Here is a 24,861-nt window from a genome sequence, read left to right as displayed (position 1 = left end):
TCGAAAACACAGTTGAACCTTTGGCAAGAACAGCTTCCTTGATTGCCTTTCTGTTGCCCACAATAGTAGAGATGGTTGATTTGGGTTTCTTGTACAACCTGACCAGCTCGGAGACACGCACTCCACTTTCATACTTATCAATGATCTCTTTCTTCATTTCTATTGGAATTCTCACCCTTATTGCTGTAGGGTTGGCACTAGAAGCTTTCTTGGGGCCCATGGTCACTTATTTTCCAGATAAAGCACCGAAAACACTGTAATAATACGAAATATTCCGATTGTATGCTTGGATGTTACCGCGGAGGCTGGCTGGTAAACAATGCCACCGGCGGAACATATGAGGCTGGCTCAGGCCGCACATTGGATGTGTCTCGGACGAAGGACGGTGAGCGGGTTTTTGGGCGGTATGCGAGGCCAAATTTTTGCGATCAAAGCGTCCGGTATGCGGATTGTACGGTATGCGATGTGTACGGTATGCGGGGGTCCACTGTATTTTCTTTTTGGGGATTTTCTTTCTTTTTGGGTCACCCTGCCTCGGTGGGAGACGGCCGACTTGTTAAAAAAAAAAATACAATATGAAATAACTCTTAAAAACACTTGAAATTTTGGAGTTTCTAGACATAATGTAGAGAAATAGTGCTTATGAAGCTCACGGAGAATGTAAACAAACCGGGCGAGGTGTGATGACCATATCAGAAAGTCAGGTGGGGGAAGCCGTATAGTGTGTTTTGGTCATAATTTGAAATGACCGTATTAGTGGAACGCCATAAAGCAAAATGCTGTGAAGCGGGGCCCTAGTGTATATATACTTTTTTTTCATCAAGTCGGCCATCTCCCACCGAGGCAGGGCAATCCAAAAAGAAAGAAAATCCCCAAATATAAAATATTTTCATCAGCATTCAACACTTTCACCTCACTCATACATAATCACTGTCTTTGCAGAGATGCTCCGATACGACAGTTTAGAAGTTCCTCCAAACTGTCAATATCCCAGACCCCCTCCTTTTACCCTTAAACTGTCCAAACATAGATCTACGCTTTTTCAACATTTGAAAGTATGTAAAAGAAGTAGATCTTTTTTTTTTTTTTTTACATTTGAAAATATGTAAAAGAAACGTAGATCTACTTTTGGAGAACTACGCATGTGAACGTAGGTCTGTTTGGACAGTTTAAGGGTTAAAGTGCAGACACTGTACTTCCCATTTCCAGGACTCAAGTCAGGTTAAATCTATAATAACCAGTTTCCCTGAATCCCTTCACTAAATATTACCATGCTCACACTCCAACAGTTCATCAAGTCCCAAAAACCATTCTTCTCCATTTATTCCTATCTAACACGCTCACACATGCTTGCTGGAAGTTCAAGACACTTTGAGTCACTTCCTAACCTGTTAAAAAAGCATGCGTCTTCAGATTATTCGTGGCCACATAAGTAATAATTAAATTAAATGAGATATCTCATTTTATGCTAGAAAATATGATAAAAATACTTTGGCAGTTTGTGGATCACATTCTCACCTACTCATTGAGTGAGATCATGAACTGCTGGAAACAAGTTAGTCATTAAAGCTGCTTAACAAAAGACATAAGGATGATGGAAATGTAACTTTAGCTCCTGTGTTATTGAGAGGGCCAACAAGCCAATGATTTCTAGTCAGTCTGAACGATGGCCTGATATTTTTTCCCCCATGGACGTTTCATGTCACGTTCCTTTCATTATATTGTTCTTCATCTAAAATAGAATCTTTTCTATCCTCTGTTGTAAAACAAAACTTTAAACCTTTTTCCAGTCTAGTTGAGGAAGCTAGTTTACTACAGACCCGATTAATAGGTGTAAGTTTATGGTGAGCCTGTCGGCATGTGATGGTCATTACGGCCACATGTCAACTGTTCACCAATCAACAATACTCCAATCCCACTTACGGGCATATTGGGCTTAACGTAAACTTCTTCTTTCAATGCACCGGCCGTATCCCACGGAGGCAGGGTGGCCCAAAAAGAAAAACAAAATTTTCTCTTTTTAACGTTAGTAATATATACAGGAGAAGGGGTCACTAGCCTCATGCTCCCAGCATTTCAGTCGCCTTTTACGACACGCATGACTTACGGAGGAAGAATTTTTACGTAAACTCTAGGCGTATAAATTACACACAGAGATATATATATCCCCTCCATGTATGCATAGTTGCTCTCAGTGCACACACATCAAGAGATATACACTAATTAGAATTTATAGTGTTTATGTTATTAGCTTGGCTAATGAGGTTCAAAGCTTATCGACTAAATGAGGGTCATCAAGGCTGCAAGTCACTTTTCACTACCAGATAAGTATGCTTAAATCCCTAAACTATGGATCAAAGTAAACTCTCAGCATATATTTGCTGAGAGACACATCTCTCAGTGTATATACATGTGCCCATATAATATTAATGGGGTTTAAAGTCTATCAGTTATGATAGGATCATTAAGGCTGCACATAACTTTTTCACCAGACAAAAATAACTGAACCCCTAAGACAGAATAAAAACTCTCAGCATATCTACAGAGAGAGAAATAAACCTCTGGGTTTATGTATCCTGTAGTCATTAAGTTGGTTAATTGGGTTTAAAGCCTATGGATACACAAAGGATATTGAGGTGGCAAGTCACCTATTCACTACCAATCAAATATTTTTTAAATCCCAAATATGGACATGTTGGGATTAACGTAAATTCTAAGTGAATATAAAGTGAGATATACGTCCATCCTCATGTACATGCTCTGTTGCTCTCGGTGCGCACACGTCAAATGCTCTGCAGTGCCCAAAATGCTTTGGCTAAATATGGGTTTTCCGCATGCACAACCAAATTTTGCCCATCTCTGTACAGACATTCTATCATGTTCAAATAAAATTATTATTAATAATAATATTATTATTATTATTTATTACTACAGTGGTCCCTCGCTTTTCGCAGTTCTCAGCAATCGTAAATTTCGCCAATCATAGGGGTATTTTCGTATAAACATGGACTCGCTTTTCATAGGTTGACTCGCGAATAGCAATTCGTCCGGGACGCATACGCACGGTGTGAGCCAAGGCGGCCTCCCTACCCAGCCAGTCTGGCATTGTTTACCAGTGAGTGAAGGTCCCCTCAAGTGCTCCTACAAAATATTTCATAATATTCCACTCATTTTAGTGCTTGCAAGTACAGTGGACCCCCGGTTAATGATATTTTTTCACTCCAGAAGTATGTTCAGGTGCCTGTACTGACTGAATTTGTTCCCATAAGAAATATTGTGAAGTAGATTAGTCCATTTCAGACCCCCAAACATACACGTACGAACGCACTTACATAAATACACTTACATAATTGGTCGCATTCGGAGGTAATCGTTATGCGGGGGTCCACTGTACTAAATAAGCTACCATGGCTCCAAAGAAAGCTCCTAGTGCCAAGCCTGTGGTAAAGAAGGTGAGAAATATGTACAGTGACAAAGTCTTGGGCCATTTTAGGGAAGTGTTAAAGAGACACCAGAAACAGAGCTCTCTCCACAGTTACTTTGCGAGACAGGACTCCAGTGACTCTCAAGGTGGTCCTAGTGGCATTAAGAAACAGAGAAGAGAAGCAACCCCAGAGAAGCAATTGGTACATGAGGTGTTGCTGAAAGGGGATTCCCCTTCCAAACTGTAAACAATCCAATCCCTCTCCTCCTCCAGTTTCCCATACACTAAGAAGAATCTCCAATAAAGGTAAGTGTTATGCTGTTAATGTTTCATTCATCATTTCCCATTGTATTGTTTATGTACTACATGTATATTTCATGTAAAAAATTTTTTTGTTTTAATACTTCTGGGTGTCAGGAACGGATTAATTGTATTTACATTATTTCTTATGGGGAAAATTGATTCGCAAATCGTAAATTTCGTTTATAGTAGCTCCCCCAGGAACGGATTAATTACGAAAAACGAGGGACCACTGTATTTAGAACATAAACAAATTGGTATTTGAAAAAGTAAAGATGTAATTACGTGAGTGGTGATGGTTGGAAGTCTGGCTGTTACAGCCAAAGACACATACAGATAAAAAAAAAAAAAATTATTACGTTTTACCCACATGGAGCTTTCTAAAGTGCATGGTGTAGTTTATGAAGCTTTGTGTAAAATGTAGTGGGTTTGCCGGTCTTGTCACAACCTGTGTCTTTTCCAGATGGTAACCCGGCGTGTTTGGTTATTATTATTTTTTTTATTATTATCACACTGGCCGATTCCCACCAAGGCAGGGTGGCCCGAAAAAGAAAAACTTTCACCATCATTCACTCCATCACTGTCTTGCCAGAAGGGTGCTTTACACTACAGTTTTTAAACTGCAACATTAACACCCCTCCTTCAGAGTGCAGGCACTGTACTTCCCATCTCCAGGACTCAAGTCCGGCCTGCCGGTTTCCCTGAATCCCTTCATAAATGTTACTTTGCTCACACTCCAACAGCACGTCAAGTATTAAAAACCATTTGTCTCCATTCACTCCTATCAAACACGCTCACGCATGCCTGCTGGAAGTCCAAGCCCCTCGCACACAAAACCTCCTTTACCCCCTCCCTCCAACCCTTCCTAGGCCGACCCCTACCCCGCCTTCCTTCCACTACAGACTGATACACTCTTGAAGTCATTCTGTTTCGCTCCATTCTCTCTACATGTCCGAACCACCTCAACAACCCTTCCTCAGCCCTCTGGACAACAGTTTTGGTAATCCCGCACCTCCTCCTAACTTCCAAACTACGAATTCTCTGCATTATATTCACACCACACATTGCCCTCAGACATGACATCTCCACTGCCTCCAGCCTTCTCCTCGCTGCAACATTCATCACCCACGCTTCACACCCATATAAGAGCGTTGGTAAAACTATACTCTCATACATTCCCCTCTTTGCCTCCAAGGACAAAGTTCTTTGTCTCCACAGACTCCTAAGTGCACCACTCACTCTTTTTCCCTCATCAATTCTATGATTCACCTCATCTTTCATAGACCCATCCGCTGACACGTCCACTCCCAAATATCTGAATACGTTCACCTCCTCCATACTCTCTCCCTCCAATCTGATATTCAATCTTTCATCACCTAATCTTTTTGTTATCCTCATAACCTTACTCTTTCCTGTATTCACCTTTAATTTTCTTCTTTTGCACACCCTACCAAATTCATCCACCAATCTCTGCAACTTCTCTTCAGAATCTCCCAAGAGCACAGTGTCATCAGCAAAGAGCAGCTGTGACAACTCCCATTTTGTGTGTGATTCTTTATCTTTTAACTCCACGCCTCTTGCCAAGACCCTCGCATTTACTTCTCTTACAACCCCATCTATAAATATATTAAACAACCACGGTGACATCACACATCCTTGTCTAAGGCCTACCTTTACTGGGAAAAAATTTCCCTCTTTCCTACATACTCTAACTTGAGCCTCACTATCCTCGTAAAAACTCTTCACTGCTTTCAGTAACCTACCTCCTACACCATACACTTGCAACATCTGCCACATTGCCCCCCTATCCACCCTGTCATACGCCTTTTCCAAATCCATAAATGCCACAAAGACCTCTTTAGCCTTATCTAAATACTGTTCACTTATATGTTTCACTGTAAACACCTGGTCCACACACCCCCTACCTTTCCTAAAGCCTCCTTGTTCATCTGCTATCCTATTCTCCGTCTTACTCTTAATTCTTTCAATTATAACTCTACCATACACCTTACCAGGTACACTCAACAGACTTATCCCCCTATAATTTTTGCACTCTCTTTTATCCCCTTTGCCTTTATACAAAGGAACTATGCATGCTCTCTGCCAATCCCTAGGTACCTTACCCTCTTCCATACATTTATTAAATAATTGCACCAACCACTCCAAAACTATATCCCCACCTGCTTTTAACATTTCTATCTTTATCCCATCAATCCCGGCTGCCTTACCCCCTTTCATTTTACCTACTGCCTCACGAACTTCCCCCACACTCACAACTGGCTCTTCCTCACTCCTACAAGATGTTATTCCTCCTTGCCCTATACACGAAATCACAGCTTCCCTATCATCATCAACATTTAACAATTCCTCAAAATATTCCCTCCATCTTCCCAATACCTCTAACTCTCCATTTAATAACTCTCCTCTCCTATTTTTAACTGACAAATCCATTTGTTCTCTAGGCTTTCTTAACTTGTTAATCTCACTCCAAAACTTTTTCTTATTTTCAACAAAATTTGTTGATAACATCTCACCCACTCTCTCATTTGCTCTCTTTTTACATTGCTTCACCACTCTCTTAACTTCTCTCTTTTTCTCCATATACTCTTCCCTCCTTGCATCACTTCTACTTTGTAAAAACTTCTCATATGCTAACTTTTTCTCCCTTACTACTCTCTTTACATCATCATTCCACCAATCGCTCCTCTTCCCTCCTGCACCCACTTTCCTGTAACCACAAACTTCTGCTGAACACTCTAACACTACATTTTTAAACCTAGCCCATACCTCTTCGACCCCATTGCCTATGCTCTCATTAGCCCATCTATCCTCCAATAGCTGTTTATATCTTACCCTAACTGCCTCCTCTTTTAGTTTAGTTTGGTGTAAAAGAAATACTAATGTAATAAAAAGTTCTCCTAAACAACTGTTACTACTGTGTAGAATAGAGATTGTCTGTGTGTTTATGACTGATTGGGTTAGTGAATCTTCTCGAATCAGTTATGAAATTCAGCCCAGGACCTGCCACCCCACCCTGCCTCGGTGGGAGACGGCCAACTTGTTAAAAAAAAAAAAAACTATATCTTACTGTTGGCAGTGTGATTTAACAGTCAGTTGCAGTTGTAGGTCTCTGGTGAAGGTGGTGACCACCCTTTTGCACGTAGGTCCCAAGCTACATGAATGTATTCAACACTCGCGAGATACTCATGTGGAAGGGTGATAAGCCATGGTACACCTAGAAATACCTATGTGAGTCACATGCAACTGTCTGGTCCAGTTGCGAGAATTCCTTGATCATAGTGAAATTAAGCTTCTCTCACTGCCTATGGCGTGACTGCCTCAGTAGTAGGCGTGCAACTGGTTCCTCGCCGTGGGCACTCAAACTGGCTGCAGGATACTTACGGCCTATTGTGTAGGATGTGAGTTGCACAGTACCCTACTAAGGCAAATTAAATCTAACTCTAACTTAGCTTAAATACACATTAGTAGTAGTGTATAATACACTAGTGTGGTCTTTATTACAGATTAAGTCTTAGAAATTAAGAGGGTATAAAGAAATGTGGCACCCCAACAGGCATGGTGGGCCACTCGACACACCCTCCTCCTTTCTCCCTCAACTGGAAATCAAATAATATTTTCCACAACTACCAGGTTGTGACACAACAATAACAAAAAGGAGACATTCCCAAGAAAAAATGTGACAAAATGGGCAAATTTAGCCTAAAAATTGTAAGGTTGTTCAAACGCAAGTGAAACAGAGGTAATTTTGAAGGATCTTGATTCCTATGTAGTTGATCAGACTACAACTTAAGAAATCCACCTTTTCCTTGCTTGGTTCATCAGACCCCAAATAAGGAAATCCATATTAATCCTACCTGGCTGTTGTTGAATCCACGGTTTGTAATCTCCTTAGCGAGGGCCAGTACCCTGGTGTCGTTGACTTCAGTCTTGTACTCTGCCCAAGTGGACCAGATGGGTTCCTCAATCATACGTGCATCAGGCACACTCTCGGGCAGTGAGAAGAACAAGGGGTAAGTTGCCTCGTGAACCTGAATCAGCAAAGTAAAATGATGAGTGGGAGGAGAAAAGAAGGGAAATGAGTAAGTAAATGAAGAAAAAGAACAAGTAAAGAATATTGTAGTTCTTGAGTTGAACTTTCAACATGATTTATTAACCAGAATGACTTACCAAACAAGTGAAGCATAAATCTCATAAAAGTTTTATAATTCATTGATGTTAAATAATCCTAACTAAATTTAGGCTGGCCCTAGATGGGTTGGGTTGAATTATGCAATATAACATTTACTTTGTGGTGGGCACAGATTATTATTATTATAATCAAAAAGAAGCGCTAAGCCACAAGGGCTATACAGCGCTGCAGGGTAGGGAAGGAAGCAAGGGAATTGGATGGCAGAAGGGAGGGGGGATGATCAGCAGGTTACAGAAAACAGCGGGGCGGGGGATAGTACGGGGGTAGAGGGTAGCAAGAGATACAAGTAGAAAGGGCTGAAAGTATCAGAATTTGTGAAGTAAGTCAGTCGTTGTCAAAAAGTCAATGAGAGAGTCCGGATGAAAGGTGGGTCCATCAGCGAGAAGGGAAGGTAAAGAGAGAGCAGCGGGGCGAAGACGACGACAGAGGTAAATTCTGCGTGCTCGTTGATAAAGTGGGCAGTCCAACAGAATGTGGCTGACTGATAATGGAGCTTGGCAATTCTCACAGAGAGGAGCAAGACGCCTCTCCATGAGATATCCATGAGTAAGACGAGTATGGCCAATGCGAAGACGGGAGAGAGTAGTCTCCCAACCTCGACACTGGTGATAAGAAGACGGCCAGTAACCTATACTCGGTTTAATAGACTGAAGTTTGTTGCCGAGCATAGTAGACCAACGTTGTTGCCAACGGGTGTGAAGGTGGGAAGATATTACAGCAAAATAGTCCGTACATGGAATACCTCTATAAGAAACTGGTAGGTCATGTACTGCTGACCGCGCAGCAGTGTCTGCCTGTTCATTGCCCTGTACGTCAACATGACCAGGGACCCAACAAAAAACAATATCTTTATGCTTAGTAAAGATGCGGCGTAGCCAAAGTTGGATACGGAGGACTAAGGGGTGAGGTGTATCAAATTTTTGTATAGCCTGTAAAGCACTAAGGGAGTCTGAGACAACCACAAATGATGACACAGGCATAGATGCAATACGGATAAGTGCTGTAAGGATGGCATATAATTCAGCAGTAAAAATACTAGCTGAAGATAGTAAATGCCCTTGTACGACGCTGTCCGGAAACACTGCTGCGAATCCTACGCCGTCAGAAGACTTAGAGCCATCTGTGTACACAGCAATGGCATGAGAATGAGAGTGAAAGTGGTCAAGAAAAAGAGAGTGGGAAGCGACCGTAGACAGTTGGGCTTTCGAGCAAGGGAGGGAGAAAGAACAGACTCGAACAGCTGGAACTTCCCAGGGGGGTAGGGAAAAGTGAGATGCTACATGTACATAGAAAGGTGGTAGTTGAAGAGAAGACAAGAGCGAATGAAGGCGAAGAGAGAAGGGACGGAGTAAGCAGGGGCGGCGAACAAATAAAGAATGTCTACTAATATCAGTGACCATTCTATAAATGGAAGGATTGCGGAGATCATGAGAGCGTACATAGTAGCGCAGGCAATGGGCATCACGGCGATCGGATAAGGATGGAACGTTCGCTTCTGCATAGAGGCTTTCGACAGGGGAAGAGCGAAAAGCACCAAGGCATAAACGTAATCCTTGGTGATGAATGGGGTTAAGGCTAGAGAGAGTAGCAGGAGATGCCGCTGAATAGATCTGGTCACCATAATCAAGTTTCGATAAAATAAGGGTGGAATGTAGGTGAAGGAGGGTTCGACGATCAGCTCCCCACGAAAGATGAGCAAGGGTTTTAAGAAGGTTCAGCCGGCTGTGACAAGTTGCCTTCAGAGAGGTAATGTGAGGTTTCCAGGATAACCTACGATCAAAGAGGAGGCCCAGAAACTTGACTGTATCACGTTCAGGGATACGTGAGCCATAGAGGTACAAAGGATGATCAGAGATGACAGAGCGTCTAGTGAAAGTGATTTGGTGGGTTTTAGTGCTGGAAAATTTAAACCCATGTGTGGTGGCCCAATTGGAAACACGGTCGACTGCATGCTGGAGAGAATCTGTAAGGAGGTGACAGTCAGCGCCTGCACAGGCAATAGCGAAGTCATCAACATAGAGTGATGACCAAATATTTGATGGAAGACTAGAGGCCAAATCATTAATAGCAAGGAGAAAAAGTGTTGTGCTCAGAACACATCCCTGGGGGACACCTTCAGCTTGGACAAAGTCCGGGGAGAGCACATTATTAACCCGAACACGGAAATGCCTGTCAGTTAAAAAGTTCTTAAGGAAGGATGGTAGATTGCCTCGAAGGCCTAAGGAGTGGGCTTGGGCTAAAATATTATACCTCCAAGTTGTGTCATATGCCTTCTCAAGGTCAAAAAATATGGCAATAACTGAGTGGTTATTCGCAAAGGCATTACGAACATACGTATCCAAGCGCAGTAAGGGGTCTATGGTAGAACGTCCCTTACGAAAGCCATATTGACGAGTGGAGAGACTGTTGTGTGTCTCTAAATACCACACTAAACGTCTATTTACTAGACGTTCCATTACTTTGCAAACTGCACTGGTAAGAGCAATGGGACGATAGTGGGAGGTTTCATGTCCCGTAGTGCCTGGTTTGCGGAAAGGGAGAACAATGGCGGATTTCCACAGCTGTGGAAGAACTCCTTGTGACCAAATAAGATTGTAAAGGCGTAATAGGACTGCAAGGGCTGACTGATGTAAATGTTGTAGCATACGAATATGAATGTCGTCGGGCCCAGCTGCCGATGATCGACAAGCTGAGAGTGTTGCCTCCAGTTCTTGAAGTGTAAAAGGCACATTATACTGTTCTTCTCTGAGAGAAGAAAAGTCCAAAGGTGCTAACTCTCTGGCAGACTTTGAGGAAAGAAATGAGGGGCATAGATGGAGTCCCTGAGAAATACGGACCAGATGATTGCCAATTTCATTGGCAACATCTAGTGGGTTTGCTATATCAACACCGGCAACCCGCAGAACAGGAGCCGGGTCAGGAGAATATTTACCACTCAGTTTTCGTACTTTTTTCCAGACTGCACTCATAGAGGAAGCAGAGGTGATGGTGGAGACATAATCTCGCCAGCAAGTGCGTTTAGCGTCACGGATGACACGGCGAGCGATCGCACGCTTCTGTTTAAAATCAAGGAGTCGCTCTGTGGTTCTATTGTACCGGTACCTGCCCCATGCAGCGCGTTTCAAACGTACTGCACGAGCACAAGCAGGAGACCACCAAGGCACGCATTTCTGAGAATGCCTGCCCGAAGTTTGGGGTATAGAATGAGAAGCTGCGGTGAAAACGGAGGACGAGAAGAGGTGTAAAAGCTCATCGATGGAGGACGAAGAAGGAACCTCTTTAAAAACAGTCAGGTGTGAGTAAAGGTTCCAATTTGCCCGATTAAATTGCCAGCGTGGGGTGCGAAGAGGTGGCGAATATGAAGGGGAAGTAAGAATGATTGGGAAATGATCACTGTCATGTAAGTCCGGGAGAACAGACCAAGTAAAGTCTAATGCGGCGGAGGAAGAGCAAACTGAGAGATCTATGCAAGAGAGAGTATGAGTCCGAGGATCAAAATGGGTGTGAGTACCTGTATTTAAAACATGGAGGGGGTGGGTGGCAAGAAAAGCCTCTAACTGAATTCCACGGGAATCACAGTGAGACCCTCCCCAGAGGAAATGGTGGGCATTAAAATCACCAAGTAACAGAATCGGTGGCGGTAATGACGAAACAAGGAAGGCAAAATCCGGAATAGATAATGCCCGAGAAGGAGAGAGATATAAAGAACAGAGCGTATACCACCTATGTAAGTGGATACGGGCTGCTGTGTAATGCAGCGAAGTATGAATAAATAGCTGATGGTACGGAATATCAGTGCGGAGAAGAAGGGCACTTTCATTAAAGGTCCCATCAGGAAAAGGATCTGAAGAATACAATAAATTATAGCCTGAGATGTGAGAAATAACAGCAGAGTGTAATTTTGGTTCCTGTAAGCAAACACCAACAGGGGCAAACTGGGAGAGTAACATCTGAAGCTCACCCCGATTTCCCCTGAGGCCGCGTATATTCCACTGTAAAAAGGCCATGATTGGCAATGATAAAGATACTTGAAATCCGCAGGTAAGGGTTCCTACGGACTAGAAGGGTTAGAAAAGTCCACATGCGGAGGCAGTGGAAAATGTTCAAGCAGCGAAGGAACGGTGCGCTGTGAAGAAAGGAGTTGCGCAGATGGAGCAGAGGAGAGAGAAAGAGCGGAAGGTGGATCAGTGTCCATTGATGGTTTGGTCTCTGCAATATATTCAGAGATTGCTTCAAGTGTTTCGGAATTCAAAGATGTCGTATGGGAGACAATATTGGGAATGGTAGGGGGAGGATGAGTAAAGATTGGAACTGTATTGGACTGTACCAAGGTAGGGGGGCGCGAAAGGGTGGAGGGAACTGGAGAAGCGTGGCAGGGGACAGAAGAGACAGGAACCTGGGAGGTGGCAGAAGAGGAAGAAACTTGGGAGGGAACAGGGGAGGAAGGTACATTACGAGGAGGAGGGTGAACCTCTGCACTTGTAACTGAGCCAGTGAGAGGGGAAGAACTAGGGACAGAGACAGGGAGGGTAAAATGAGGAGGTGGAAGATGGGTAGGAGGTGTTACCGGACCTTTTTTTGACTTTTGAGAAGTAGAGGGACGATTGGGAAGAGGTGTCGTACGAGGTCTCGTCGATACTGAGGCTTGTAAGAGAGAACTCGAAGAAGCGAGATTAGACTGAGGCGTTGAAGTAGGGACGTCTGAGCCGAGGACAGCAAAAGGATTAGATACAGGAGTGATTATGGGAGAGGTAACCACAGAGGTGGGTGTAGAAGATGGGATACCAGAAGTGGGGGGACGTTTTGAAACACGGGAATAAGAAACACGTGGGAGTCTCCCTTGGAGGCGGAGATGAGAAACTGCCATGGCATAAGGGAGACCTTCTGTCTCTTTGAGGTAACGGATTTCCCGCTCGTTTAAATAGACCTGACAACGGCGAGAGTACGAAGGGTGAGCCTCATGACAGTTAAGGCAAGAGGGAGATCGATTGCAAGACGTATTAGAATGGTCATCGGCACCACAGACTGGGCATTCGGCGATAGATCTGCAATATTTCGCTGGATGGCCAAATCGCCAGCAATTTCTACACTGTTGTGGTGTAGGGATCACCTTTCGAACTTGTAACCGATGTCCTGCTATATAAACGGAGGATGGGAGTTCTCGGCTGTCAAAAGTTAAACGAGCCACATTGCTAGGGTATCGTCTCCGCCCACGGGCAGGAAGAACGTAAGTGTCTACCTTGAGGATTGGGAGATCTTGGAGTTCCAGCTGTTCTAGAATGTCGGTGCCACATGTCTGGAAATTTTGTTGAACTATGGTATGGGGTAGAATAACGGTACCACTACAAGAATTGAGGGAATGATGTTTTTCAAGGGTGACAGGAACAGTATCTATATGGGAAAGACGAGAGAGCTCACGAGCCTGGGTAGCATTCTGTACGGTAATGATGCGCGTACCGCTCTTAAGAGCATGAAAAGAAATATCTTTACCAACATGGCGTAGGAGTGCCTTGCCAATACTATGGTCAGAAAGATAGGCAGTAGAGGAAGTTGGTCGTAAAGTGAAGAATTTAGTCCACTGTTCAGTCTGAAACTGAGCGTGGAAAGGTAGTGAAGGACGTGTCGATCGTTTCTGAGAAGAACGAGAAGGTGAAGGTGGAGAAGTATCATCAGCAGGTAATTGTCGTTGACGTTTAGGCGTGGGACCAGAGTTGGTCCGACGTGGAACGGGTCGGCGATTTGAAAATTGCCGCACCGTAGAGGGAGAGGCCGGAAGCATAGTCAGAGGAGAGCGAAGGTCTGATAAATCGAAGGAGTCAGTCGAGGCCTCAGTACCTGAAGCGGGTGAGGAAACAGCACCGGCAATAGGTACAGAGGCATGAGGAATGTCTGAAGAGTGGTCCAAAGACGAGGCGGGGTCAGAACGGGGTGCGGTATCAAGAAGGGGCCCGGGGGTACCAGGTTCATGGACTAGGGCTGCCATGGTTAGGTTACTTCTTTCTTTTTGTTTTTAAGAAAAAAAAAGAAAGAAGAAAAGAAAATAAAAATAAAAAAAAGAAAAAAAAAGGGGGGACCGGGGAGGGATAGTTCCTAGGAGGAATGAAAGGGCCAGAAATCTCCCTCCGCGCCCAAGAGGACTCGACACCGCTAGTAGCGCAGATGCAGCATGGAACCCGTGCCATACCCTACCCTTCATGCCAGTAAACCAGCAATCTGGGATAGCAACCTCACATCTGCCGAGCTACCTCGGTGGACAAAAGAGAGGGCGGCCGGATATCCGCCACAAAGCATACCTCCTTCAGCCACCACCCCCGGAATCCGAAAGGTGGCTTCCAGAGATACACCCGTCGCCCAAAAGACACCCAAAGCTACTCCGGGATACCGGAGAGGGATCGGGACATCCCTAGGCAATCCAGATTCCACGGCAAACTACGCCACCGCCAAGAAACCTCAACGGAATGGGATGGACCCCGGTGTCCTTTCCCCCACCTAGGAACTAGCGCGCCTGTGGGAGAAATCACGAAGGCTAAAAAGAGGAAGGGCAAAAGGGAGGGGTGAGGAGGAGGAGGAGGAATGGAAAAAGGGGAGGATGGGGAGGATGGGATAGGGGAGGGGAGAATGGGGGGTAATTAGGTTCGGTCTGAGGAAGAAGACCGACAGGGCTAATTCCTCAGACCAAGAGCCTCTTCACCACGCCAAGGAGCCCCCCTTGAAGAGGGGTGGGCACAGAGTACATTGCAATATACTCAGAGTTCATCACTATTATGAACACGGGTGTAATCTTGTGGCCTTTGCATCTGTTCATAACTGAGTCAGCACTATAACCAATTAGCAATGCAGGGACGAGCAAAAGACAGCAAAGAATACTTCTTAAATATATATTTCCCTTCAGCAAATATATAAGAATATAAGAATGGAGGAACACCACAAAAGGCCTACTGGCCCATGCAAGGCAAGTATTTATCAAAACCACCCCTACCCAAACGTACCCAAGAATTTACTCCTGTACCCATGACACCAGTCAAACCCAGCCCCTCCCACTCATATATCTAGCCAATCTCTTTTTAAAGCTACCCAGGGTTCTAGCTTCTATTTCCCTACTAGGAAGTTTGTTCCACACATCGGCCACTCTGTTTGAAAACCAGTACAGTGGACCCCCGAGTTTCATGATCAATCCGTTCCAGAGAGCCCGCCGAAGGTCGAAATTCACGAAACTCGAAACCATTTTCCACATAAGAAATAATGGAAATAAAATTAATCCGTTCCAGACACCCAAAAATATTAAAATAAAATATTTTTTTCAAATTAAATAAAGATTTACATAATGAAAACAACCAGAAATCAAGTACATGCATTTAAAATAAATAATAATAACATTACACTTAACTTTACTGAAGACTTCTGGGTGGATGGAAGATGGGAGGAGGTGGTAGGAGGAAGGTGTACACTATTGTTTGAAAGGAGGATCTCCTTCCATTAGGACTTTAGGTAGCAAGTCCTTATCGGGGGTTACTTCCCTTCTTCTTTTAATGCCACTGGGAACAACTTGAGAGTCACTGGACCCCTGGCACACAAAGTATCTATCCAGAGAGGTCTTTTTCGGGCATTTCTTTAAGATTTCCCTGAAGTGGGACACAACACTGTCATTGTACATGTTGCAGATACGGCTTGTTTCAGCTTGGTCATGGTGATACTTTTCAACAAAACTCTGCAACTCATTCCACATTCCACACATGTCCTTAATCACTGAAGAAGGCACCTCATCCACTCCCTCTTCCTCCTCCTCTGAAGCAAGTTCCTCGGCTGTGGTCTGATGCTGTTCCAGCTGAAGCTCTTGCAGTTCGTCAGTGGTTAGCTCTTCCCTGTGGTCCTCCACCAACTCTTCCACATCCCCATCACTCACTTTATTTACCAAAGGGCTTGCACTAGCTTTCCTTGGGTCCATGATGACTTATTTAGCAGTTGCAAGCACAAAAAACAATGGATTATTATGAAATGTATTGTATGAACCCACGGGGTGATGGTCATGTGTTGGTAAACAATGGCACACTGAGTGTGAATGGTGTGGGAGACTGGCTTTGTGTGTGCGGTGACGGGTGGACGGGTACCAGACGGTCGCCGAAACACAAGTTTTTTCAAGAAACTCGAGGCCAAATTTTTCCAAAGAAAACTCGCCGAAAGTTGAATTTCGGGAAAGTCGAGGCTGCTGAAACTCGGGAGTCCACTGTACTTACCTGGATTTTACCTGGAGAAAGTTTCGGAGGTCAATGTCCCTGCGGCCTGGTCTGTACTCACCTAATTGTGGTTGCAGGGGTCGAGACTCAGCTCCTGGCCCTGCCTCTTCACCGACTGCTACTAGGTCCCCTCTCCCCCTGCTCCATGAGCTTTATCATACATAGTCTTAAAACTATGTATAGTTCCTGCCTCCACTACATCGCTTGCCAGACTATTCCACTTCCTAACTACTCTATGACTGAAGAAATACTTCCTAACATTCCTTTGACTCATCTGAGTCTTCAGCTTCCAATTGTGACTCCCTTGTTTCTGTGTCCCATCTCTGGAACATCCTGTCTGTCCACCTTGTCTATTCCACGCAGTATTTTGTATGTCGTTATTATGTCTCCCCTGACCCTCCTGATCTCCAGTGTTGTCAGACCGATTTCCCTTAACCTTTCTTCACAGGACATTCCCCTTAGCTCTGGAACTAGCCTTGTTGCAAACCTTTGCACTTTTCTTGATATGTGCAACCTATGTAGATTTACAGAGAATGTGTACAGTAAGGCAATATGCAAGCAACAGACACAGTGAGAACCATCCCCTACTAGACTGTGGGAAGTCTACCAATGCTGATTCAGAAGTCCCAGATGTCGCTTTACAAAATTGGTGGGTTTTCTCGTGACTGGTTGGATTGAAGTAAGCGGTTTAGCACAACAGTGGGGCCCATCTTGCTATACTCTTAATTGCTGGTTTGCTGATTGGGAGGGCATACCTATATGGGTATATGACATGTTGACTAAATGTAACATACTCTTCACATTGCTGGGGCCTCCAGGATCATAAGTAAGTAAGTAAGTTTATTCAGGCATACACAAATACAGTTACATAGAATTATCATACATAGCAGCATATGTGTAGAGAACCTAGGATAACCCAAAAAAGTCAGACAGAGTGACTTATTTCCATTGGGGTCCTTTTACCTTATTATTATAATATAAAGGTTATAATATTTTTTTATTATTCTATAATGAAGATAACATCTTATTATCATACTAAAAGGACTATCTACAATACGAGGGTCATTACTAGGAATAAGGTAAAAGTTACACGTATGTTACCTAAAAAATAGAAAATCATTTCCCTCCCTTTCTGTAGCTACATTCATCAGACACCTTTTGGCACTCTTCTTGAACTGGTTCATGCTATGACTGGCTCTGACATGTGCGGGTAGTCTGTTCCATTCCTTTATTGCTGTACAATAAAAGGTGTTTGAAGCCTGGCCAATGACTGTGGGTACTACAAAGTTGTGCTCTCTCCCCCTAGTACTATGATTGCTTTGGTTCCCAACCTTGACAAAATTGACAGCAAGATATTCTGGACACTGTGAGCAATTTTATAAACATGATTTAGCTTTAGTTGTTTTACTCTGTCTTCAACATTCAGCATATCCAACTGCTGTAATTCATTCTGGCCTACATGCTCTCTTGGTCCCAGCCCCAGGATAAATCTTACGATTTTGTTCTGGGTGATTTCCAGTCTATTTTTCAGTTTTTTTGTCAAGGCAGAGTACCATGAAGAGCAAGCATAATCCATATGGCATTGTATAAGAGCTAGACATAGGGTCCCGCGAGCCTCAGTAGGTAGACACTGTGCTTGTCTATGCAGGAACTTCAGTCTGGCATTCGCTTTCTTTACTACACTGTTCCCTATCAATTCTCCTGACATGCATGGGTCAAAGGGGATTCCCAGATATTTTACTGATGAAACCAAAGTGATGGGTTCCCCATTACACTGGACATTAAAATTATTTACCCTTCTCAGTTTATGTTTCATGCCAAAGAGAATGGCTTCAGTTTTCCTGAGGTGTAATGATAGCTTGTTGTCTACTAACCATCTGCTGCAGGACTCCAGTTCCAGTGTTAAAATATTAGCTATATCTTGTGGGTCTTTACCTGACACTAACAGAGCACTGTCATCTGCATACAGTAGGAGTTTGCACTTGACACTGATAGGCATGTCACTGACATAACATAAGAATAATAAGGGACCCAGAATACTACCTTGGCGAATTCCACATGATATCGGCAGGGGTTCTGATCCCGTTTTGTTGATTTTGACAATTTGTCTCCTGTTGCTAAGGTAGGACTTAAACCAGTCTACAGAACCTATACCGATTGCTTGAAGTTTCTTACATAATATATTGTGGTTGACAGTATCGAAGGCCTTTCGCAGGTCTAAGGTTACCATACCTATGAGGTTCCCCTTTGACATTTCAGTTCTCAGGTAATCCATCAGATTAATTAGAGAGGTGTCGGTTGAGTAAGATCTTCTAAAGCCCGACTGATAGCTATGGAGAACATTGTTGTCATTAAGGTGCTTAACTACTTGAGAGTACACTACCCTCCCTAGAATTTTGGATATTATACTGAGTATACTACATAGTTGCTTACATCAGACCTATTATTTTTCTTGAACCCATCTGGTACGGTATTAGTGGTGACTGATAGATTTATTATGTGAGCAATAGGGATTGACAATTCAGAAGCACCATCTTTTAGGAACTTAGACGGGATGTTATCCGGGCCAGCGCTCTTAGTTGGGTTTAATAGTTAACAGTCCACTTTTTCCCAGTGATATGAACCAAACAAACAGTAAAGAAATTACTCTGCAGATCATAAAGGACCAAACAAGTGTTATTGTACCAGAGTCAGAAATAAAAGAAGCCAGGTTACTAGGATCCCATGGTAGAAAAAGTGTTATGCTTAGATTCCACTCACATGACAGGAAAAAAGACTTAATTATTGCATCTATTAAAGTAAAGAAAGAGGTATACATAAACGAGTGTCTTACCAAAAAACGTCAGAACCTCTTTTATAGAGTCAGAAAACTTAAGCGGGAGAATAATGACACAATACACCAATGCTTCACACGAGATGGGAAAATTCTTGTTAGGAAAACAAATGTAGGTCAACTGTACACAATAACGAACGAGAATGATCTATCACGATTTCTCGGGGATACTAATCTTACAGAGAATAACTAAACAATGTCCAACCTAAAAGCCTACGTAGTGTAGTGAATGTTTTGCTCCATTATTGTTCAAATTTCATTGTACAATCTCTTAGTAATTAAATAATCAACTACCTCATTTTGTGATTTTACTAGTAAGCATAAGTCACCTTATGTAATTTTCTTATTTACTATTGTTTGCTTAAACATTAACTGAATTGATACTTTCTCTGTCCATATTATTACCTCATATTTTTTAAATACTATCAATTGATATTACTTACTAAAATTAATAATTATCATTTTTACTATAATTTCAATTTACTCTTAACATTTTTGACATTTAATAACCATTACTTGTCTAATTACCTTTACCTGTTTTAATACCACATTTACTATCTTAGAGTACTCTTAATTACCTTGTGCTGCCATATAACCTCTAGTATAACTACCAGTGCAATATTGAATGAAATAAACATTACTTTTTCACTTTTTTGTAATCATTATTACTTACTAAAATTTTATTAAACACCATATTTACTACCAGTCAATTTTACTTTTGTACATTAAACATTATTTTATACTTCCCATAACATTTTGTTGCCAAATTTTCAAGTTTATATATTCAACTCCAACCTTTATATTATCCTTTGTACCTGTGTACCTGTCTACCATCTTACTATCATATTATAACCAAGACATTACCCTTGTTATTTTTTTACTATTATTCTTTTGGTACTTTAATTGTGAATTATATTTTGTCAATTTAAATCTAGTTATACTCCTGATCTTGTCAACAACCTATACCAGACTTTAGTGCAATTGCAAGTACCATTTCAATTTGTATTTTTATATTATAAGTTTGTATTATAATTCCTACTCTAAGATTGTTTTCATATCTTAGTGACTCTATTGTGTGTGCATTTAGTGTATTTTTCAATTATATTATTGTTCAAGGCCCTTAACTATCTTTTGCTAACTAGTACCAACTACCTCATATATTTTTTTTTCTACTTTTTTTATTCTTTTGCTACCTTAACTTGCATATTTTATATTGTCAATTTAAATCTAGTTATACTCTAATTCTTGTAAACAACTTATATAACACCTTAGTGCAATTACAATTGAGAGTCTTGTGCCTTTTTTATATTATTAGATTAAACTCAGTTGTACTATAGTCAATACCAAATTCATTATATTAGACCATATTGCAATTACTAGTGAGAGACTGGTGCTATTTTTAATTTGTATTGTTATATTATTAGATTAAATCTAGTTGTACTATAGCTCATTCTAGCTCAAAACATAGACTCCACAAAAGTCATTATATTAGACCTTAGTGCAATTATTTGATTACCACTTTATTGTTCACCACAACTTATATTAGTCCCTTTTATATTATAATTTTATATTATAATTCTAACTTTAAAGAATTACCTTTAAAGTACTACCTACTATCATATTCCCAAGCTCCATTATTTGATCATCACTTTATTTGTTCACCACAAATTATTTTAGTCCCTTTTATATTGTCTCCTTTATTTTAGCTTTAAAAAACTACCTTAGCTCATTATTTTTACATTTGTTAAATAATTCAGGTGCTATTTTTTTTAGCTTTAGAATATTTACTTTATTTTTTACTTAATTCTAACTATAGATTCACTACAAATCTTATGATTACAAGCATTGATCCTGATACCAACCTCTTATTTAATGACTTAAATGATTCAAACAGTTACTGTAATTACTACACAGCAGAACAATCAAAGGCACTTCTCAGAGCTAACAACAACATAACTATCTTTAACTACAATATCAGATCTTTAAGCAAGCATTATGATGACCTCCTAGCATTACTAAATTCCTTGCATGCCAATATGTCCATCATTACACTAACTGAAACCTGGCTAAAGCCTGATACTACAGATGTCTATGCCATTCCTGGTTACACAGCCATACACAACTGTAGGCCAGACCAACAAGGGGGTGGCACTGCTATATACTACTCAGACCAACTAGAATGTATCACTAATACTTGCACAAGGGATGAACATGGGGAATATATAATAGCTAAATTCAAATCCAAATACCTACAAAAACCTCTCACAGTGATAAACATCTACAGAGTTCCACAATCAAACATTAGCCAATTTAGTCAAAACCTAGGAAGTATGATAACTGATGCACGCATGAACAAAGATCACTTACTACTCTCAGGTGACTTCAATATAAATCTCCTGCAAGACCAGGACCCACACATTACTGAATTCACAAACACAATGAGTAACTGCATGTTGCTACCAACAGTAACAAAACCTACAAGAGTTACAGAGACTAGTGTTTCCCTACTTGACCACATCTGGACCAACACCATATCCCCTTTAAACTCAGGCATAATTACAGATAATACCACAGACCACTACCCTACTTTCCTCATAACAACTCTTGGTAAAATACCCCAAGACACTACTAAAGTCACCTTCAGACTTCACAATGAGGCAGCCATTAATAACTTCACAACAGCAATAACTTCACAACCTGAGAGTAGTAAGTGATCTTTGTTCATGCGTGCATCAGTTATCATACTTCCTAGGTTTTGACTAAATTGGCTAATGTTTGATTGTGGAACTCTGTAGATGTTTATCACTGTGAGAGGTTTTTGTAGGTATTTGGATTTGAATTTAGCAGTGAAGAGTTTTTACGAGGATAGTGAGGCTCAAGTTAGAGTATGTAGGAAAGAGGGAAATTTTTTCCCAGTAAAAGTAGGCCTTAGACAAGGATGTGTGATGTCACCGTGGTTGTTTAATATATTTATAGATGGGGTTGTAAGAGAAGTAAATGCGAGGGTCTTGGCAAGAGGCGTGGAGTTAAAAGATAAAGAATCACACACAAAGTGGGAGTTGTCACAGCTGCTCTTTGCTGATGACACTGTGCTCTTGGGAGATTCTGAAGAGAAGTTGCAGAGATTGGTGGATGAATTTGGTAGGGTGTGCAAAAGAAGAAAATTAAAGGTGAATACAGGAAAGAGTAAGGTTATGAGGATAACAAAAAGATTAGGTGATGAAAGATTGAATATCAGATTGGAGGGAGAGAGTATGGAGGAGGTGAACGTATTCAGATATTTGGGAGTGGACGTGTCAGCGGATGGGTCTATGAAAGATGAGGTGAATCATAGAATTGATGAGGGAAAAAGAGTGAGTGGTGCACTTAGGAGTCTGTGGAGACAAAGAACTTTGTCCTTGGAGGCAAAGAGGGGAATGTATGAGAGTATAGTTTTACCAACGCTCTTATATGGGTGTGAAGCGTGGGTGATGAATGTTGCAGCGAGGAGAAGGCTGGAGGCAGTGGAGATGTCATGTCTGAGGGCAATGTGTGGTGTGAATATAATGCAGAGAATTCGTAGTTTGGAAGTTAGGAGGAGGTGCGGGATTACCAAAACTGTTGTCCAGAGGGCTGAGGAAGGGTTGTTGAGGTGGTTCGGACATGTAGAGAGAATGGAGCGAAACAGAATAACTTCAAGAGTGTATCAGTCTGTAGTGGAAGGAAGGCGGGGTAGGGGTCGGCCTAGGAAGGGTTGGAGGGAGGGGGTAAAGGAGGTTTTGTGTGCGAGGGGCTTGGACTTCCAGCAGGCATGCGTGAGCGTGTTTGATAGGAGTGAATGGAGACAAATGGTTTTTAATACTTGACGTGCTGTTGGAGTGTGAGCAAAGTAACATTTATGAAGGGATTCAGGGAAACCGGCAGGCTGGACTTGAGTCCTGGAGATGGGAAGTACAGTGCCTGCACTCTGAAGGAGGGGTGTTAATGTTGCAGTTTAAAAACTGTAGTGTAAAGCACCCTTCTGGCAAGACAGTGATGGAGTGAATGATGGTGAAAGTTTTTCTTTTTCGGGCCACCCTGCCTTGGTGGGAATCGGCCGGTGTGATAATAAAAAAAAAATAAAAAAATAACAGCAGTAACAAACATTGACTGGCACACTGAGCTAGAAATCTATACAGATTTTGACAAATGTTTTAATAATTTTCTAAAAAAGACCCAATACCTTTATAACAAGCACTGCCCTAAAAAAACTAAACAGATGACAGCTAAGAGACTGAACAGTCCCTGGCTAACACCCAGCATTCTCAAATCCATAAATACAAAACACCGATATGAAAAACAGTACAGAATGGGTCACATAACCAGAGACCAAACAAAACGTTACTCGTCAATCCTAACCAGCCTGATAAGAAGGGCAAAAAAATTGTATTATTAGAACAGATTATCCAACTTACGAGGTGATATAAAAAAGACCTGGAAGACCCTATCAGAAATTCTGGGAACAAAAAAGATATCCCGACATAGCGAAATAAAATTAGCAAAATCAGATGAACCCCAACTCCCACCAACAGAAACAGCAAAACAGACTCAATGATTTCTTCTCCACTATAGGTCAAAACCTTGCCAATAAAATCCCAAGCTCAGATACCCCACCAAATGACTACCTCACTGGCAACTACCCGAACACACTGTTCCTAGCTCCGACTAACCCATACGAAGTCTCCCTTATTATCAACGCACTGAAAAACAAGGCAGGAGATTTAAATACCTTACCACCCTTTATATACAAAAAAGCGTCACAAGTACTATCACCAATCATTGCAACACTCTTTAACAAATCCATTGAATCCTCCACCTTCTCTACAGTTCTCAAAATAGCAAGGGTCACCCCGATCCATAAAGGAGGAGACCAAACAGAGTTGAATAACTATAGGCCAATATCCAATTTACACCCTCTCTCAAAAATCTTTGAAAAATTAATTCATAAACGAATCTACTCCTACCTCATCTCCCCAAACATTCTCAACCCCTGCCAATTTGGATTCAGGCCTAATAAAAATACTAATGATGCTATTATACACATGCTAGAACATATATACACTGCAATAGAGAAAAAAGAAGTCCCACTGGGGATCTTCATTGACTTACGTAAAGCTTTTGATACAGTTGACCATGACTTGCTCCACGTAAAATTGTCACACTATGGTATTAGAGGGCACTCCCTCAACTACCTCAAGTCATACCTCAGCAACAGAAGCCAATATGTGTACGCAAATGGGGCAAGCTCTTCCGCACAACCAATTACAGTTGGTGTCCCACAGGGAAGTGTCCTTGGCCCTCTTCTCTTTCTCCTATACATAAATGACCTACCAAATGCTTCGCAATTACTCAAACCCACACTTTTTGCAGATGACACTACATACGTCTTCTCTCACCCAAGCCCAGTCATGCTAGCCAATACTGTAAACACCGAATTACAGAAAATATCTACCTGGATGAGGACTAACAAACTTACACTAAACATTGACAAAATCTACTTCATTCAGTTTGGTAACAGAGCTACAGATGTACCTCTTAACATAACAATAAACGGATCACCTATCACAAAGCTAACAGAGGGAAAATTCCTAGGAATCCACCTCGATAATAGACTCAAATTTCATACACATATACATGTACAACAAATTTCTAAGAAAATCTCCAAGACTGTAGGCATACTATCGAAGATACGGTACTATGTTCCACAGTCAGCCCTCCTGGCCCTTTATCACTCTCTTATTTACCCCTATCTCACCTATGGAATTTGTGCATGGGGCTCAACAACAATTAACCATCTCAGACCACTAATTACCCAACAAAAGGCTGCAGTTAGAATGATAAC

General features: G+C 41.9%; 1 protein-coding gene across 5 annotated transcripts in view; it reads right to left on the bottom strand.

Moving 5' to 3' along the window:
* LOC128704487 (myogenesis-regulating glycosidase) overlaps positions 1 to 24,861 on the bottom strand; it is a 135,946-nt gene that overhangs the window by 60,103 nt on the left and 50,982 nt on the right. For all 5 annotated transcript variants that reach the window (XM_070102929.1, XM_070102925.1, XM_070102928.1 and 2 more), the window contains exon 6: positions 7,600 to 7,773. In XM_070102929.1, coding sequence (XP_069959030.1) covers positions 7,600 to 7,773 — 174 coding nt within the window. The remainder of the gene's footprint in view (positions 1 to 7,599; positions 7,774 to 24,861) is intronic.

Source organism: Cherax quadricarinatus, chromosome 84, assembly GCF_038502225.1.
Source record: "Cherax quadricarinatus isolate ZL_2023a chromosome 84, ASM3850222v1, whole genome shotgun sequence".
NCBI classification, from domain to species: domain Eukaryota; kingdom Metazoa; phylum Arthropoda; class Malacostraca; order Decapoda; family Parastacidae; genus Cherax; species Cherax quadricarinatus.
The sequence above is the reverse complement of the archived record's forward strand: the minus strand, read 5'-3'. Positions and strand labels throughout refer to the sequence as shown.